The sequence below is a fragment of the Engystomops pustulosus genome, chromosome 7 (genome assembly GCF_040894005.1).
Source record: "Engystomops pustulosus chromosome 7, aEngPut4.maternal, whole genome shotgun sequence".
Lineage (NCBI taxonomy): Eukaryota > Metazoa > Chordata > Amphibia > Anura > Leptodactylidae > Engystomops > Engystomops pustulosus.
Window position 1 is genome coordinate 52,445,039 of NC_092417.1, and position 19,431 is coordinate 52,464,469.

Genomic DNA, 19,431 nt, shown 5'->3' on the forward strand with positions numbered 1-19,431 from the left:
TCCTATATTAAGCTTATCTGACATTCATATTCTATACTGTATATACTATATATTTTTCAATTATACTTATGCTTAAACCTTTTTAGTTTTTTTGATTCCCTTACTATTTTTCTATGTACTATAGATATGATTCCATTTTACTCTTATCTATCTTATATCGTGTATATACTGATTTATGCTATAATTCATAATATTACTATCAATATATTGGTAAAAATGTTTTCCAGGAAAAAGTTGATGATATAACATTTACATAAAGATCGATACTAAGGCTGCATTCAGATCTCGTTTTTCGCAGTCTGTTGGAAGGATACATCAGGGGGTTTCCCAGTGTATAACAGACAGCAATAATGTATCCCACTGTAGGCTCATACACTGGGATACATTCTCTGGTTCAGCTCTTCCCCCTATAAACATGAGGAGTGAATATCAGCAGCAGCCTGGGATTTACTTCTGATGATGTTTAGGAAGTCTCCAGGCTCATGTAACTGTCCATTTTTGGACTGTTACATCAACATGGAAACACCCACAGTGTTCGCTCAGTGGAGGTCCGGGTTGGATGCTATTCAGTGACACCTGTCCCCTATAGCATCCAGTGGCCTCCAATGAGCATGTGCTGCCCTTTCCAGCAGGAAGAAAGATGCTATAGTTCAGTCTGCTGCCCATTTTCATCCTGTATTTCCTGCTGGACATATGTATGTTTAGCAGACAGAGGCAAGAAGGATTCCTCTGTCTATCAGTGTAAGGCCCGTTCCCCACTTGCGAGTGTGATGCGATGAACTCGCATCACACTCGCAACGCAAGCTGCCGGGAACGCACGGCCTGAACACTGCACCGCGGGAGTGAACTCAGCATGTCAGTTCACTCCCGGTGTGCAGCGTTCAGGCCGTGCGTTCCCGGCAGCTTGCGTTGCGAGTGTGATGCGAGTTCATCGCATCACACTCGCAAGTGGGGAACGGGCCTAAGTCTATGGACATGTTCAACGGATAAGCTTGGAGATTTTTTGGGATATACACTGAATGTGCAAACATCAGATCTGGATTTGAGAATTGTGATAAAATGAGGTATAAAATCAGTGTATGAGGGTTTAGGGTACAGTGACTGTGCTATAGGGTGAGGATATAAGGGTTGGAGTGTAATGTGTATAGTGTGGGGTCAGTATGTGAAGGATAGGGTTCAGATAGAATGATAGAGGGTCTGCATATGATGGACAGGTATTTGTATCTGGGAATAGGTTTGTTTTATCCTTGAAATCATCTTTATATTATCTATACATCTATATCTTTACTTATCTCTATATACTTATCTAATAGACAAAAACGTGTAGACCAGCACTGCAAAGATACCTTGATATACTTAATCCTGGGTGCAAGCCAACAGAGTACGGCGATCCTCCAGGTAAATAGATACATAGAATTTTGCAGCGATCTATGTACCTAATGAAAAAACAAGTGGATTCATTCCAAACACATCACAACGTTTCAGCTTCTACATGTCGTGATGTGTTTGGAATAAATCCGCTAGTTTTTTATTGGCTACATGAAGTGCTGCTGAATTCTTTGTATTTATATCATATATATATATATATATATATATATATATATATTACCAAGACAGTCATATGATTCCTAAAGTCTCTCATTTAATAATTTCATAATAATGAAATTTAGGATCTATTCTAGTCTTAGCTAATTCTTGCAAATACAGAATAGAGACTGAGGTCCAGCTGTGTTCTCTATGTAGTGGCCAGAACCAGAACCTGCACCTGAGATTCCATACACTTATCACTGTCACTGATCACTGACAATGGAGAAGGACCTTATTAGTATTTAGCTGGTCCTTATTTACTCTTTATCATGGAAAACCCCTTTAATAACTTTTACTCTACAATCTATGTCTATCATTATCTTATACCTAGCTCCAACTTACAAGATTTCTATAGAATAAAGAGGTAGCACTGGTTAACATGACTGGCCTAACTAGTTAACCAGATGTGATAACTAGTGTTAGGTAATACAGGGAACCACCCATTATGTGCATTAAGTTAACAGTTCAGGTGCTGTTAAGCAGTGCTAAATCTGTATTTTCAGTATTTTATAATTTATTGCTTCATTAAACCTATTATTATCTATTACTATTATTATTTTTAATTAAAATAATAATAAATATACGATATACTAATATTAAATTACTCAACCAATTATTACAGGCACATGTTATAAATAGATAGGTGTCCCTTCTATAAATCTGTATGACCAACTCTTTGCATAGAAATATAAAACCAAAAAAGAATCAAGAGTATTCAGGTCCAATTAAATCAATACTTTATGAAGAAAAAAAGACATAAAAATAGATATGAATAACACATATTAAAAATTGGACATATATTTTATTGGACCTGAATACTCTTGATTCTTTTTTTGGTTTTACACTAATATTAAAGCAGTTTTCAGGGCTGAAAAAATACTTTAATAAAAATGCAAATTCTCTACATTTCTATACTGTAGTCTCACTAGTCCAGTGCAGGTAAGGCCTAATTTAGGTGATGAAATCCCATACTGGAGGAGTCATGAATTGTGAATATTTTTTCAGCCAAGAAAAAATCACCTAATAAATTGACCTAAAAATATTCTAAAACAAAAAATATCCTTATAGTTTTTTAATTTGTTTATATATTTTAAGTACTATTTATGGCCTATACTTACCTACACTTATCTTTACTTACCTTACTTACCTAAACACTCTACCAATGAAGGAGGCAGCCCTGGCCCTTAATCTCCTGAAGATTCGTCTTGCAGGAATGCAGGACCAGGCGAAGCAAGATGTCTCCTCCATGTCTCCAGCAGGCACCTCTGCAGTCTCTTCTGCAGGCTCTTCTGCTGTCTCTTCGGCAGGCACCTCTGCAGTCTTCTCTGCAGGCTCTTCTGCTGTCTCTTCGGCAGGCACGTCTGCAGATTCTTCTACAGGTTCTTCTGCTGCGTCTGATGAACTCTCATCTTCTGTCCACCAGGATGTGTCCGACGATGACTCCTGTGAAAGAAATGAAGTCACATGAAAGACTGAATGAGGTGCAGACCCCCATGTATGCAGATCCTAGATGGTGGACAGTGAGAAGAGGTTTGTGTTTTGGACTACTCAGGTTTGGTACATTACAGGATTAAGCCATGGACATATTGGCTATTCCCAATCATTTCTAATGCTGTGTTGTACAGGGAGACTATTACACAGCTTCTTTATCCAGGTAAGTTATCTGAGGGGGCTCTCTACGTAACTGTACAATACTTAATATTGTCTTTTACTAAAACTGTTCTAATTTTCTCTTTTATACCTCAATAAAAAAACATATTATCTGGTGACATCACTTACATCGTACTCCAGGATGCTCAGTCCTTCCTCCACGTTCATGTAGATCGGCTGAAATAGATCAGGTGATGGTTAGTTTTTGTGTCATTTAGTATTATTATCACTAGTGCGTGTATAGAGAAATAGTGAGTAAATCCTGTACTATAGAGGTTCTCTGTAGCCATGAGCTCATGTGCTGCTGTTTATCACAGAATAAGAAGTGTGGGGGGCATTTATCAAACACAGCGCTCTTGTGCTAAAGCATGATAAACTCCCTCCCCTCCGGATACATCAGTAGGTCCCGGGCGCAGGGTTTACGAAAGTTCGCTGGCAATAGCCATTGTGCGGGCGCGGGGCGCTGCTGTCCCTTCATTCCTTCACTGGCCGTGCTCCCTCCACACCCCGTCATGCCCACTTGCTGTGGAGCTAGTATAAAGGGGGAAGTAATTGCAATGCCTTGTAGTTTTATAGTAATTATGATTATTTCAGGACTTGTATGCTGGTGTACAATCCCTTATAAATCTCCACCGTTATGTAGAATTATAGACTGAGATGTGTATGTGAGGTCTGTGTACACTAAGTCTCTTACCCCATTCTCAGAGTCTTCTTCCTGATGGGTGTCCTTAGAGAAGGAAAGAGATAAAACAGCATATTACATACAATAGTACAATCCTGTCACATCTTCGGGTGTGAGGTCCTGTAGTATGATGGGCTGGTATCACTTACATAGGTCTCGGTGATCTGGAGTCCGATGGGTCTTGCCTGTAAATAAGAAATACAAGTTTCATAGTATTAGTCCCTTTCTTTATCATGTGAATGTGGTTCTCAGATTCGTCATTGTAAAGTCCTTTATTAAAGAACATGTATAATACAGGGATATTTTACTTTGATATTATCACTTACATATTCTTCAGTCATCTTCACAATGTCATCTATGACGTCTTGAGGAATAGGCTACAAAAGAACTAGTTATGTTTAGTTTTATTAGTTTTAATAACAACAATAGGCAGAAGTAGAGGTAATCTGATGCCAGCTCAGCAGTGATGCAGCATCATAAGCCTGCAACTGCTGCTGTAGCGGGTGAGGCTCTGAACACCTGACATCTCAGCCCTTTAAATAAATCAAATCTTCAAGCTTCAAAAACACAAAACAATAAAGAACTGCTGCACAAAAGGACCAGGGATGCATATTTTCCTCTACATTTTCAGTGTTGCTTCCATCATATACTCTACAGGCGCTATCTGTCCACCTGCTACATAGATATCACCACCAGAGGTTTATATGTGAACTATGTTCCTACTAGGCAAGAAGGTAGTAACCTTTTATTCTCTCCGGTGTCTTTATGTGCTACCAAGAAATAAAAGGTTACCGCTCCCTTGACTAGTAGGAGTTATTTCACATATAATCCTCTGGGGGCAATATCCTTTGGAAGAATTTTACAAAATTAAGCAACAAATTGATTAGTTGCAATAAAATTATCTATGACAATTAGCAGTGTGCATTGTGGGGCCTGTACCCCAGGATCTGGGATCAAAGTCACTATAATCACTAATATAGATATAGTAAAATAAAGACCCCAATACTGACATCATCCATGGAGGAGGACAACAGTGATGATGTATCGTAGACACTGTTGTCCTCTGGCAGGTCCTCGATGTCATCTTCCAGGAGGCTGGACAACAGTGATGTTATGTCATAGACGCTGTCGTCCTCTTCCAGGTCCATATCTTCTTTCTGGACGGCTGGATCCTGTACAAAGGTAACGTATAAAAAGATATATGAGTGATATGAGCTCTGAATGGGATCACATACATTTATCTATTGATATTACAATCTGTAGCTGTTCCACCAGCTTAACCTATAGGTACGCAGCTGACCATAAACCTTTATGCAAATGGTATACCAATAGGTGTTAATGGAGCGTGGAGACCCTCAGGCTCATTTGCATAATGTTTAAACATTTTCTTCTGTCAGTGTGCTTAGTTTACAATCCTTCATACTGGTGGTAGATATCCTTAAATCTATATAGCATTATATTTTTGGTGGTTCCTACATATATAATATATTTTAGAAATTGCCAAAGGCAAGCAAAAAATACCCATCTCCAGATAATGTTAAAACTTAGCTTTAATTTATGTAATCCCTAAAAAATATTAGTGTATTCACTGTGCAATAAAGTATTTAAACCACAAGTGTCAGAATGGAGTCTACTATATAAAGTCATATAAAATATTCATCCCATGTATAGGAATAGTATTTTTTGTGAAATGGAGGCAACCTAATTTCTAAATTGCGTTATTGGGTTTAATACTAGAATACACTACATATCCTACGTTTACTAGGGACCATGGTCTTAGATTTGAATTATTTACAACTTTGTTGTATTTTTTGCAGCATGTATCCTGGTGGTGTTGTGTCTCACAGTCTCTTATTGATAGCTATTTATGCAGGTTCAGTGTTCTACTTTACAATGTTGCTTATTCAGAGGTTTCCTCGCACAACTCAATTTTTCTACACATTGGCGTTGGTGCTCAGCTGCAGTTGCACATACGTTGAGTTTTGTTTCTGAAGGTGTAACGTTGCTTTGAAATGATTACACCTGATTTTTCCGCCTCATCAGTGAAAAAAACAGATGTTTCTTCCGTTTTATTCTGCGGACCCATAGGATGCGGTCAAACGTTGCAGTTAAAACTGCAACGCAATTAGTTTTGAGGTGGTTTTAGGTGCAGTTTTGTTAATTTAACAGGTAAAAGACATGAACTGAACGGGTGAATGTGATTTTGAAGGAGAAAGTTGTTCAACAAATGTCATTCACCTGTTCATTTGATGTCTTTCACTTGTTAAAATAAGTAACCACACCTAAAACCACCCCAAAACTAATTACGATGCAGTTTTAACTGCTAGTTTCTGATACCCCAAATTGATAATATTATTAATACTGTTAGCCCAAATTAGCACTGAAGAAGCCAGTTTGACTGTTGAAACATGTCTGGGGCTATTAGAGTGTGGAATTTTGGATACCTTTAATCTATTTTGGTTGGCTTATACTACTGCTCACCCTCGTTTTAATTGCAAGTGCAGCTCACAGATTTGTATAAGGTGAATTTTGACGATATTTATTATACATTTATATATTTTCCTTATTCTGCTTTAAACATTTTGTATATTTGAGAGCAGCATAGTGCATGACAATATATCTGATGCATGCTTAGTAGGTCACATCTGGGTCCAGCCTCGAGGCAGGGCCCGATGTCCAGGAACATTGAGCAGCTTACACTTTGCAGTCTGCTTTATTGCGGCGTGCAAGGAATCTCCAATCGCTTGTGTTACAGCAGGGTGTCAACTGTAATATACAGCTGACACCCACTACTTCTGGTGCCATGCCAGAGGCATGATGTAATAGTACTGCAGGTTACTGCACATCGGGAACGGGTTAGGCTCATGTCACACTACCTTTCTCTCATTCCATTTAAAAAGTAAAGAATGGAGGTTTAACGTATCAATTAAAAATCCCATTGACATCAATGTAAATTTGATGTCACCCATTATGTTCCATTTAGGCAGGTATCTGTTATATATGTGTTTTTTTCACAGAAAAAATGACAGAGGCTGCAGTACCTTTCCTCCAATTAAACGAATACCTGCCTAACTGACCATAACGATAACATGGAATTTACATTAATGTCCATGGGATTTATAACTGATACCTTAATCCTCCATTAAACCTCCATTCTTGACTTTTTTAACAGTGGTAAGAAACGGTCTGAAACAATGTGAATTTAGCCTTGAGAAGCAACATTGTAACTGTTGAAGTATAATACGGAAGCTGAGCTATGAATAAGAGAGTGTGAAACACAACATTATAACATACGTGTAGCGAAAAATACAACACAGCTAGAAACACTATAAATAATGTAAATTCAAGAACATGTTCCCTAGTAAATTTAGTACCGTATATACTCGTGTATAAGCCGAGTTTTTCAGCACAAAAAATGTGCTGAAAAACGTCCCCTCGGCTTATACACGAGTCAATACTGACTAAAATTGACAAAAAAAATAATAAACTTATATACTCACCCTCCGGTGGCCCCGATGCGCAGCGCTGCTCCCCCGATGTCATTGCGGCTCCTCTTCTGGCTTCCCGGCTGTTCTTCATCCTTCAGCGTGCTGGGCGCCGCCATGCTCTTCTCGCGGGCGGCGCCTAGTATGACGTCAACAGCGGCGCGTCATACTAGGCGCCGCCCGCGAGAAGAACATGACGGCACCCAGCAAGCTGAAGAAAGAAGAGGAGCCGCGATGCCATCGGGGGAGCAGCGCTGCGCATCGGGGCGCACGGTGAGTATATAAGTTTATTTTTTTATTCTGCTGGGGGCACGGCTGTATACTACTGGGGGCAGGCTGTGCTGTATACTACTGGGGGCAGGCTGTGCTGTATACTACTGGGGGCAGGCTGGGCTGTATACTACTGGGGGCAGGCTGGGCTGTATACTACTGGGGGCAGGCTGTGCTGTATACTACTGGGGGCAGGCTGTGCTGTATACTACTGGGGGCAGGCTGTGCTGTATACTACTGGGGGCAGGCTGTGCTGTATACTACTAGGGGCAGGCTGTGCTGTACACTACTGGGGGCAGGCTGTGCTGTATACTACTGGGGGCAGGCTGTGCTGTATACTACTGGGGGCAGGCTGGGCTGTATACTACTGGGGGCAGGCTGGGCTGTATACTACTGGGGGCAGGCTGGGCTGTATACTACTGGGGGCAGGCTGTGCTGTATACTACTGGGGGCAGGCTGTGCTGTTTACTACTAGGGGCAGGCTGTGCTGTATACTACTGGGGGCAGGCTGTGCTGTATACTACTGGGGGCAGGCTGGGCTGTATACTACTGGGGGCAGGCTGGGCTGTATGCTGGGGGGTCTGTGACCAATGCATTTCCCACCCTCGGCTTATACTCGAGTCAATAGGTTTTCCCAGTTTTTTGTGGTAAAATTAGGGGTCTCGGCTTATACTCGGGTCGGCTTATACTCGAGTATATACGGTATATGGTATCCCCAAAAAATTATTCAGGATTGAAGTTGCTTCCATTTGACACATTTTTTATATGTGACTATATATATATATATTATATACTCCAATCAGACACTTGTGGTTTAAATATTTTATTGCACAGTAAATAGACTTATATTTTTTAGGTTTTAAAACTGTTCGAATATGGGAATTTTATGCTTGTCTTTGGCATTTTCTGAAAATTGTACTTAACCCCCTGGTTGTCTTTGGTCCTTTTTTTTTGCTGAGGTATCTACATGTACAATATAACTCCTGCAATTCCAATAGAGATTAACGGTGCCAATGTGTAAACCAGAACACTAAGGCCGGCAGCACACACGATTTTTAAGCAGTCCTTTTTGACCCGTGCATGCGTTTTTGACCCGTTTTAATTAGGATAATTGGTAAAACCAGTCAAAAACAGATGTGTTTTAAAAAAACGCACGTGGTTTTCAAAAAAAAGCATGTGTTTTTTAGCGCTTGTGTTTTTTAATGGACTGCTTAAAAACGGCCCAAAACAGGTTCAAAACACCACGTGTGCCGCCGGCCTAAGGTGCAATTGGTTTGGTTGCACTGATCATTAAGTTATCCAATCTTGTAGATGGGTGATAACTTCTTAACCTGGTGAAAATCCCTTTAATTACTTAATAGAGTACCCCAGTCTCAGTATAGATGCGCCGGACCTCAGACACATGTAAAATGAGGATGAATTGTACTTCACTGGCTTTACAGAAGCAGCGTGCAGTCACCAGGAACACCAGGGATAAGTATAATGTGGACATGGACTGCACTACTATAGCCTGGTTTTGTACTTCTTTTATCATTACTCTATGTATGGCAACATACAGTTACGTCTCAGAGCGAGTGCCTTGTATTTTTATTCATTCACTCCCCCGTTGCGCTAGCAGTCCCGTCCGGTCCCTCCCCCCATAGTGCATCAGTTGACGAGCAGTCAGGGTAGGACGTGGTGAGTAAATATATTTAAAAATTAGGCACTTCGAGGCGCACTGGTCACGTAGCTGGAGCACCCCAGGCTAGTGAGCATAATTTTTATAACTCTATATAGCATATACAGGTACAACAAAAAGAAGTCCTGAGGAACATCCTTCCTCATGAAAATATTAGTAGGACACAGATATCATCAGTAAATGTCCTATAATCACCTGTAATGACCTACATGTGGCTGAGGGTGCAGCCACATGTACAGTTTTTCAGATGCGGCTTTTGAGGAAGGTTTGGATGATTATGGGGGAGAACATATCATTAAGAAGTGCAGCTCCTCCTCTATTCACTCCCCTCCTGGTTTGGACATCAAAAACCACATCTGAAAAACTGAACATGTTGATGTACCCATAGTTTCCCAAACTGTCCTGACAGGTTCCCTTTAAATTATGGTAAGTTGGTTTCCTATGCATAATCATTTTAAAAGTCTCATTAATAAAAGCTAGATGACAGACCAGGGCCAGTTCACATCTCAGCTTTTTTCTATCAATATATCCGATTTGCACCAGTTCATTGCCTTCAACCAGAAAATAACTGATGCAAAAAACTGATAAAATTACTGAGATGTGAACTGGCCCTAAGTTCACAAGTTTAACTCATCTACAGGTTACATTGGCTGCACAATATCCAATAAAAATAATAAAATAAGTGTAGTTACATTTGAATAATTTTACATTGTATATCTGGGATGATGTACATCAGGCTGATAGATCTATAGTTATGAGCAGAGCAGTTACTAGGTTATACACTCAACTGAGTGAATAAAAAAAAACCTCTTCCCCCACCCACGTTATCAAAATATATACAATGCCCCCAAAATTAATTATAGCAATTTTAGCAGTCCCCACCCTAAATTAAATATATTAAATATAATGTTTCCAGATGTACAGACTATAGTGTATACAGCGCTTCCCCACTAAGTTATCATAAGCAATGCTTCACACAAAGTCATTTTAGCATAACCAGCTATATACTTTTAACAGTTAAAGCTATATACGGTGTCTGCTGCAACAGATGTAGCTATATACCATATCTCCTGTAACAGATATAGCTATATATGGTACCCCCTGTAACAAATATAGCTATATACTCTACCACCTGTTACAGATATAGTTATATACTGGGGCCTCTGTAACAGATATAGCTATATACTCTACCACCTGTAACAGACATAGCTATATACAATGCCCTCTGTAACAGATATAGCTAAACAGACTGCCCTCTGAAACAGACATAGCTATATACTATGCCCTCTGTAACAGATATAGCTATTTACAGTATCCCCTGTAACATATATAGCTACTGTATATTTTATACCCGCTTTAAGATTTATAGCTATATACTGTATCTCCTGTAACAGATATAGCTATATACTGTGCCCTCTGGAACAGACATAGCTATATATTGTACCACATTTAACAGATATAGCTACTACATATACTCTAACTCCTATAAAAGATATAGCAATATAAATGCCCCTTTTAAGAGATACTGGTAGTCCCCTACTTAAGAACACCCAACTGACAAACGACCCCTAGTTACAAACGGACCTCTGGATTTTGGTAGTTTACTCTATTTTAGCCTCCGGCTACAATGCTCAGTTGTAACAGTTATTAAAGGTGTCTGTAATGAAGCTTTAAACAGGTTCTTACGACAACCCAAAATTTTTAAAATACCATTGTCACAGAGACCAACAAAAATTTTGGCTGGGGTTACAATTATAAAATATACAGTTCCGACTTACATAAAATTCAACTTAGGTTCTGTAGGTTTAATCTTAAGTTGAATTTGTATGTAAGTCGGAACTGTATTTTTTATAATTAGTAGCCCCGGCCAAAATTTATTTGGATTGTGTTTTAAAAATGTTGGGTTGTAGTAAGAACCTGGATTAACAATAAAGCTTCGTTACAGACACCTGTGATAACTGTTACAGCTGATCATTGTAGCCGGAGGCTAAAATAGAGTAAACTACCAAAATCCAGAGGTCCGTTTGTAACTAGGGGTCATGTTCTTAAGTAGGGGACCGCCTGTATCTCTTAAAAGGGGCATTTATATTGCTATATCTGTTATAGGAGTCAGAGTATATGTAGTAGCTATATCTGTTACAGGTGGTTTAGTATAAAGCAATATATTTTACAGGTGGTACAGTATATAACTATATCTGTTACCAAGGGCACATTATATAACTATATAGAAAGTCCCCGGGTTATGTACAAGATAGGTTCTGTAGGTTTGTTCTTATCTTGTCTATATAGTTATATACTGTGCCCTTGGTAACAGATATAGTTATATACTGTACCACCTGTAAAATATATTGCTTTATACTGAACCACCTGTAACAGATATAGCTACTGTATATACTCTGAATCCTATAACAGATATAGCAATATAATATACCACCTGTAACAGATATAGCTATATACTATACCACCTGTAACAGATATAGCTACTGTATATACTCTGAATCCTATAACAGATATAGCAATATACTATACCACCTGTAACAGATATAGCTATATACTGTACCACCTGTAACAGATATAGCTATATACTGTACCACCTGTAACAGATATAGCTATATACTATACCACCTGTAACAGATATAAAAACAATGATAACAAAACGCAGAACAATCAATTGAAAAAAACGGTGCTATCCTTAAGCCTTACCAAAAGTACCGAATTTAAAAGTCCAAAATTGAGAGCACTCCCAATAAAGTGAAAAAAGTGAGGAGTTTATTTCACCTCATATGCAACGTTTCAGCTTCAGTCAACTTGAAAAAGCCTGACTGAAGCCAACACGTTGCACATTAGGTGAAATAAACTCCTCACTTGTTTCACTATATTGGGAGTGCTGCCTATATACTGTGCTGCCTTTATACTGTGCCCCCTGTGATCCATACACTGGATCCTTTACTAAAGGTAATATCTTATGCAAAACCCAAAGAACAAAGAAGTCATTAGGTCCTAAACAATTCCAATTTATTCAATACCAATTTAAAAGCCTCATACAAATATTATAGTAAATAAAAATCATTGAATACAGTGAGACTCCAAAAATAACATTCATGTTAGACCTATTACATGTTACCCCAAAGCAGGAGACAATTTGGTATACAAATACATGATATCTATACATAGGTAATGGAGGAGGAGGTTTATACAATATGGCCATATAAATAGTAGGACAAGTGTCCATACATATAGGCGCTAACACTCCCATAATCCACATATACCCTGTAAGGCTGCATTCACACGATGAAGGCGCTGGGGAGAGGAGGAGGGGGGACAGGTTCTATCTTTCTCCCGGCTACGGAGCAGTACGTTGCATTGCCACCTACAGGGGATGTATATATGGCGTATATACGTCGGCAGTATGTATGTTCCCCATACGGCCATGTGAATATAGTCTGTCAGAATACTCACATTCCCATTAGGGAACAATAGCAGGTCACATCTCTGTATATACTGTGCCTCTGTAACATATTTACATACTGTATATACTTTGAATCCTATAACAAGCAAAGAAGTTTGTGGAGCAGCACTGGGGTAACCTGGATTATGATCCCATGTGGGTGCAAGCTTCAAAGGATCCGGGACTCAGGGTCCCATTAATCCAAAATCCAAGACAGGGAAGCAGCTCTCCGTAGGAAATAAAGGTTTTTAGGTCACCAGTGAAAGATTCAACGTTTCAGCTAACTCTATGTAGCCACATGCTTGAAAATGGCTACATAGAGTTAGCTGAAACGTTGTAACTTCCACTGGTGAAATAAAAACATTTATTGACTACGGAGAGCGGCTTCCCTGTCTTGGATTTGGATCTATAACAGATACAGCTATGTACTATACCACCTGTACAACAGATACAGCTATGTACTATACCACCTGTACAACAGATACAGCTATGTACTATACCACCTGTACAACAGATACAGCTATATACTATACCACCTGTACAACAGATACAGCTATATACTATACCACCTGTACAACAGATACAGCTATGTACTATACCACCTGTACAACAGATACAGCTATATACTATACCACCTGTACAACAGATACAGCTATGTACTATACCACCTGTACAACAGATACAGCTATATACTATACCACCTGTACAACAGATACAGCTATGTACTATACCACCTGTACAACAGATACAGCTATATACTATACCACCTGTACAACAGATACAGCTATGTACTATACCACCTGTACAACAGATACAGCTATATACTATACCACCTGTACAACAGATACAGCTATATACTATACCACCTGTACAACAGATACAGCTATATACTACACCACCTGTACAACAGATACAGCTATATACTATACCACCTGTACAACAGATACAGCTATATACTATACCACCTGTATAACAGATACAGCTACATACTATACCACCTGTATAACAGATACAGCTATATACTATACCACCTGTACAACAGATACAGCTATGTACTATACCACCTGTACAACAGATACAGCTATGTACTATACCACCTGTACAACAGATACAGCTATATACTATACCACCTGTACAACAGATACAGCTATATACTATACCACCTGTACAACAGATACAGCTATATACTATACCACCTGTATAACAGATACAGCTATATACTATACCACCTGTACAACAGATACAGCTATATACTATACCACCTGTATAACAGATACAGCTATATACTATACCACCTGTACAACAGATACAGCTATATACTATACCACCTGTATAACAGATACAGCTATGTACTATACCACCTGTACAATAAATACACTGGACCCTTTACTAAAGGTAATGTCTTATATAAAGCTCATATATAAAAGCTATATATATATATTTTCCTGTGTGCAGTGTATGTAATGTGTGACTAGCACTTACCAGGGGAGGATGAAGGGGGAGCAACCTGCAACCAAGAAGAGACTCAATAATACAGAACTAGAAGTAACACACAAGTACACAGGCACAGACACACAGACACAGACAAATACACACACACACACTAACCCAAACACACACACAAATAAACAGACAATTACACACACACACACACACCAACAAGTAATACACAGACACCAGTACAAAACAACAAGTAATACACAGACAATTACACACAGTACAACAGGTAACACAAAGACTAATAGATGAGGCTCCTGTGCGGCTCAGAGGTGAGAAAGATCCCAGTTGCTCCGGGCAGAAGACGAGATGCAGCGCTTCCTCTCCACTGACTGGCAGTTGGTCAGTTGCTGAGCAGGCGGCAGGTTGTGACCAATCACATGCCAGGCACCTGCCAGTCACATGACCTCTAGTCATTGTATAGTGTTGCTTTATAAGTTATACATTGAATTCAATGGCTTTTACCCATAATGTCTTCTGCTTATACAACAGTCAACAGAAGTAACAAAATTATATGTGGGGGCACAATGTGGTCAGTAGTGGTGTGAGGGGTATATATGATATATGTGGGGGCAAAGTGTGGTCAGTAGTCTTGTGAGGGGTATATATGATATTTGGGGGGCACAGTGTGGTCATTTGTGGTGTGAGGGGTATATATGATATATGTAAGGGGGCACAGTGTGGTCAGTTATCGTGTGAGGGGTATATATGATATATGTGGTGGTACAGTGTGGTCAGTAGTGGTGTGAGGGGTATATATGATATATGTGGGGCATAGTGTGATCAGTTGTGGTGTGAGGGGTATATATGATATATGTGGGGCACAGTGTGATCAGCTGGGGTGTGAGGGGTATATTTGATATATGTGGGGGTACAGTGTGGTCAGTTGTGATGTGAAGGGCATATATGATATATGTGGGGGCACAGTATGGTCAGGTGTGGTGTGAGGGGTATATATGACATATGTGGGGCACAGTGTGGTCAGTTGTGGTGTATATATGATATATGTGGGACACAGTGTGGTCAGTTGTTATGTGAGGGCTATATATGATATATGTGGGGCACAGTGTGGTCAGTTATGGTGTGAAGGGTATATATGATATCTGTGGGGGAACAGTGTGGTCAGTTATGGTGTGAAGGGTATATATGAAACATGTTGAGGGCACAGTGGGCCCAGTTGTGGTTTGAGGGGTACATATGATATACGGGGGGGGGGGGCACATTAGTGTTTAACACCTTAAGGACACAACCTAAAATGGCCTTCAGGGCACAAGGAACTCGGGCGCACTGGCTTAGTGAAACGCGGCAGACCCGAATCCACGTTGGACAATGCACCGCGGGATCGTAACAGGATCGGGTAAGTAAATCTGCCCAAATCTATCAAATACGGACCAAGGATTTTTTTCTAAGTTTAACACTTGTATCATGTAAAATATATATTAGTATTCACTCTTCTTACATGTGACAAATCTCTTTTAGTTGCAGGCTCTAACAAGTCTCACTATCCAGTACAGTCCATCAATGTAATTAAAATCTCCTATTTTTCTAGAACATGTAAAACAAAATTGCTTTCATTAGTTTCCGCTCCGAGACCTAATTGAGCACCCTGTGGTGTTAAAAACAGCTCAGAAAATCAATTACCATTTTAGTGTTGTGATTAGATATTTGAAGAAATTTACGGAAAAAAATCAATGGAAATTCTGTTTTAGCGAACGTTAAAGTGTGTAATGTTTCAGAAGTTTTTTTTTCAGGTTTCTGAGGTTTAATCATAAAATCTAACATAATGAATGAATATTAAATTAAGTAAAATGAAAAAGTTGTTCAAGTTATATCAAATATTTCAATAAACTCTGCAACAATTGGTAGTGCAGTGTGTGTATTGGGGATTTATACTGTTTCTGGTCATTATGTGAATTGTTATTTAGTTTTTCCAGTAGTTCTTATTTCTGCAGTATTATCTATGATATTGCTGTACACTTTCAGCTACTAGGAGGAAACTTTTCTCTTGTGAGCCACTGAAACCAAAGAAGAGAAGGACACAACAGAGGTAGAAAGACTGAAAGATAGATATGTGAAAGCTAGATTGATAGTCATACTGCAAAAAATAGTTTATTGCTGCCCACATGTATGCAGGAAGCTCTTCAACTCCCTCTAGTGGTGGATGAAGATAATCCAGGATGAATTAATCTCTGCCCAAACAGTGGGTTGGAATCTCTAAGTAAATATATCAGCACAGAATGTTGAACCTAAAATCCAAATTTTTACCATAGACATTTTACTGTAGACATTTTAAAGGAAACCTACCACCACGGATCTACCTATTAAGGTATATCCGGTGGTAGGTACATCTAACGAATGTAAGTATAGCCCTTTTTAGGGCTAATACATTAGTTCCCACAATTTTTCAGAAAGTTTAACGGCCTTGATATGCCCCAGTCGCCTCTTTGATCCTCCTACCAGATATCTTCATTGCGCAGCTACAAGGAGCTGTACGCACTCATCCATGAAACCGGAGTTCTGCGCATGCGCAGAACACAGGCCATCAGCTGCGCGATCTTGGCTCCAAAGTCGGAGCTACTGCTGCTGAAGATATCTGGGTAGGAGGATCAAAGAGGCTACTGGGGCATGGTGTAGCTGCGCCGTGTAGCCTCAGCTCTGGCTACTCCATTCCCTAGTAGCCTCTTTAGAAAATTTGCATTTCAAGGCCATTAAACTTTGTAAAAGATTGTAGGGACTAAAGGATTAGCCCTAAAAAGGGCTATCCTTAAATTCGTTAGATGCACCTACCACTGGATCTGCCTTAATAGGTAGATCTGTAGTGGTAGGTTTCCTTTAAATGTACATTGCCATATGTATCACATATATATGCGTTTCCTGAATCATGTAAAGCCTATGCACTTTCTGACAAGAGATAAAACTAAGATTCTGACTAATGTGTTGAGTCCTTTTCATTTCCTGCTGGTGTATTACAGCTGTCTTCTTTATCAAGACTGACCCCATACAATCAATCACCAATAGGCGACCATTAGGTCATTTCCTTATCCTGACAATAGTTATTATCCAAATCTTTCTGATTTCTAATAATATCAGTACTACAGCTGTGTATTGTTCACCATTATGATAGCAATATTTGCATGTTTTTTACGCATCAAAACTATTTCATTGAATAATACTTGGTACGAGGCCTAAAGGGAGGATCAGGATTCATTTTTATTGTATTCCTAGAGCCCGGAATTCTCAGGGTATAATTCAATGAATCAGATTTGACTGGAGTGTTTCTTAATGGACTTTTTCAAGTATTGCATGATGAAATAATGAAGTACAAGACAAACTTAATGGACAAGAGTAGAGCATCTTCTAAAAACTAAAACATATCTCATATTTTCTTAAATTAAACTTTTAGATTAATTTTTGTCACCATAAGCCATGTACCCCCCCCCCTATACACTCACAATATAATGGAGGAATATTGAAGGGGAAAGAAGCATTGACTTCCGCCATTACCTATTAATAAGATGAATTACCTCGCCTTTAATATGGTTGTAATTGTATTACATTGAAGACATTTCTGTCCTATTTATTCTTGTCTTAGAAAGAAATTTAACAAATTTATTCTGCACTAACAGCAGTATTTTTCTGGTTTGCAAATGCAAAATGCAAATTGGGGATAGTTAGAAGAAGCGGAATTTACATATTGTGATATGGATTTTCTTTGTGTTGATGGAGAGCATTTACCAGAAGCCCAACTGTGGGATTAATGCATTGTATAAAATCATGATTGCCACATAATGGTGACCTTAGGACGGCGAACACAATTATGTCGCTGTTTGTTTCGGTGGATAATTTTGTTTGATGTTTCACATGAATTGTTGATAAATCAGGATAATAGAAGAAAAAATGCTACGTGGAATAACTTTGCTCGGAGAAAATTGCTTTACTAAATGCCAGAAGAATGTAAAGGCTAACTTGTGTTCATTGTCGTGTATAGAAATGAGAAAGAGCATCTACAATACCATTAGAGCCATATTAAATTTGTAGCCATTGTATTATTAATAGAAAGTCTGGTGTGTAGGAGCTGAAACGTTGTATCGAGTATCGAGTATCTACAGTGCTGCTTCTCTTTCTCTCTCTATATATATGTATAATATATATATGTATATTAGGCAACATGTAAGGTTGTAAATGTAAGAGGCCCGAAGGAGGCGTAAGACAAGGTCACTTCATTACTCATTGCTCTGGTCAGAACAACAATCAGGTTCCATTACTTTCCAATCTTGGGGTTAGGTCTACTTGCTTCTTTCACTGAACGTTATTTCGTACTTGTGATTTCCTCACTGTGGCTGATTATACCTCACTTTTGGGCTACAATAGCACAGTTCCCATGACCTCTCTGGCCTTTTATTTTCTCTCAGAAGTGTGTAACACTCTTCTTTTGGAAGAGAAGACTCCACCTCAACTCCACTAACATCATGTTGACCTCATCTAGTTGGAAATCTATAATTTAACTTTCCCTGAAGCCCCATTCCATGGGACAGGGTGCTAAAGACCTCCTAGCCCACCACGTTTCAGGGCCCATTGTCACAGACTAGACACAGGATACAGGAGTATGTAGTGCCAATGCTTTCACAGCTGCAGCTTGTCAATTTTTTGCCGCGATCCGGTTCTCGCTTGAAGTCAATGAGATTTAGGTCTCATGCACATGGGCACGCTGGAGAGGAGAAGAAGCGAATGCTGTTCATCCCTCCTCTTTCCATAGAGAATGGAGTCCCATGGCCATTCTTACGGTCAAAGATAGAGCATCCTCTGTCTTTTTTGTGGTCACAGTACGGTGAGCACTCGTAGTGCTCACTGTATCGAGCCTGGGCGCCATAGCCAACTGTGGGGGAAGTACACGAGGACCGTAAATTTGCGGCCGTATATATGTCCCCCATACGTTACTGTGCATGGATCCCTGAGGATCTTTGTGTTGTTTTTTTGTGGATTTTGAGGCACAGAATCCTGCTTTACCTTACGTTGTCTATATGAAGAAGAGTAAATGCTATAAGGGTGATGCAGTGTCAAGTCAGCCCAGAGAGCTTCAGTCATAGGAGTACATGGTGCATAATAAATAGTAACACAATCACATAATGTGCAC

At 39.3% G+C, this 19,431-nt stretch overlaps 1 protein-coding gene across 1 annotated transcript; it reads right to left on the bottom strand.

Moving 5' to 3' along the window:
• Positions 1–1,609: 1,609 nt before the first annotated feature.
• On the bottom strand, positions 1,610–14,646 carry LOC140068769 (uncharacterized). Its single transcript, XM_072114166.1, has 7 exons — positions 14,283–14,646; positions 4,930–5,091; positions 4,246–4,296; positions 4,069–4,104; positions 3,932–3,964; positions 3,367–3,414; positions 1,610–3,030 (listed from the first exon to the last, which is right to left on the bottom strand). The coding sequence occupies exons 2-7, from the start codon at positions 5,065–5,067 to the stop codon at positions 2,731–2,733; spliced, it is 606 nt and encodes a 201-aa protein (XP_071970267.1). The 5' UTR covers positions 5,068–5,091; positions 14,283–14,646; the 3' UTR covers positions 1,610–2,730.
• Between the last annotated feature and the right edge of the window lie 4,785 nt (positions 14,647–19,431).

Bases quoted from the DNA above. Each gene is read 5' to 3' on its own strand.
- LOC140068769 (XM_072114166.1), bottom strand. From the start codon at position 5,067: ATGGACCTGGAAGAGGACGACAGCGTCTATGACATAACATCACTGTTG. The intron at 3,965-4,068 runs GTAAGTGATACC...TCCTTCTCTAAG, and splicing joins TCCAGATCACCGAGACCTAT to GACACCCATCAGGAAGAAGA. The intron at 3,031-3,366 runs GTAAGTGATGTC...TTTCTTTCACAG, and splicing joins TGAGCATCCTGGAGTACGAT to GAGTCATCGTCGGACACATC.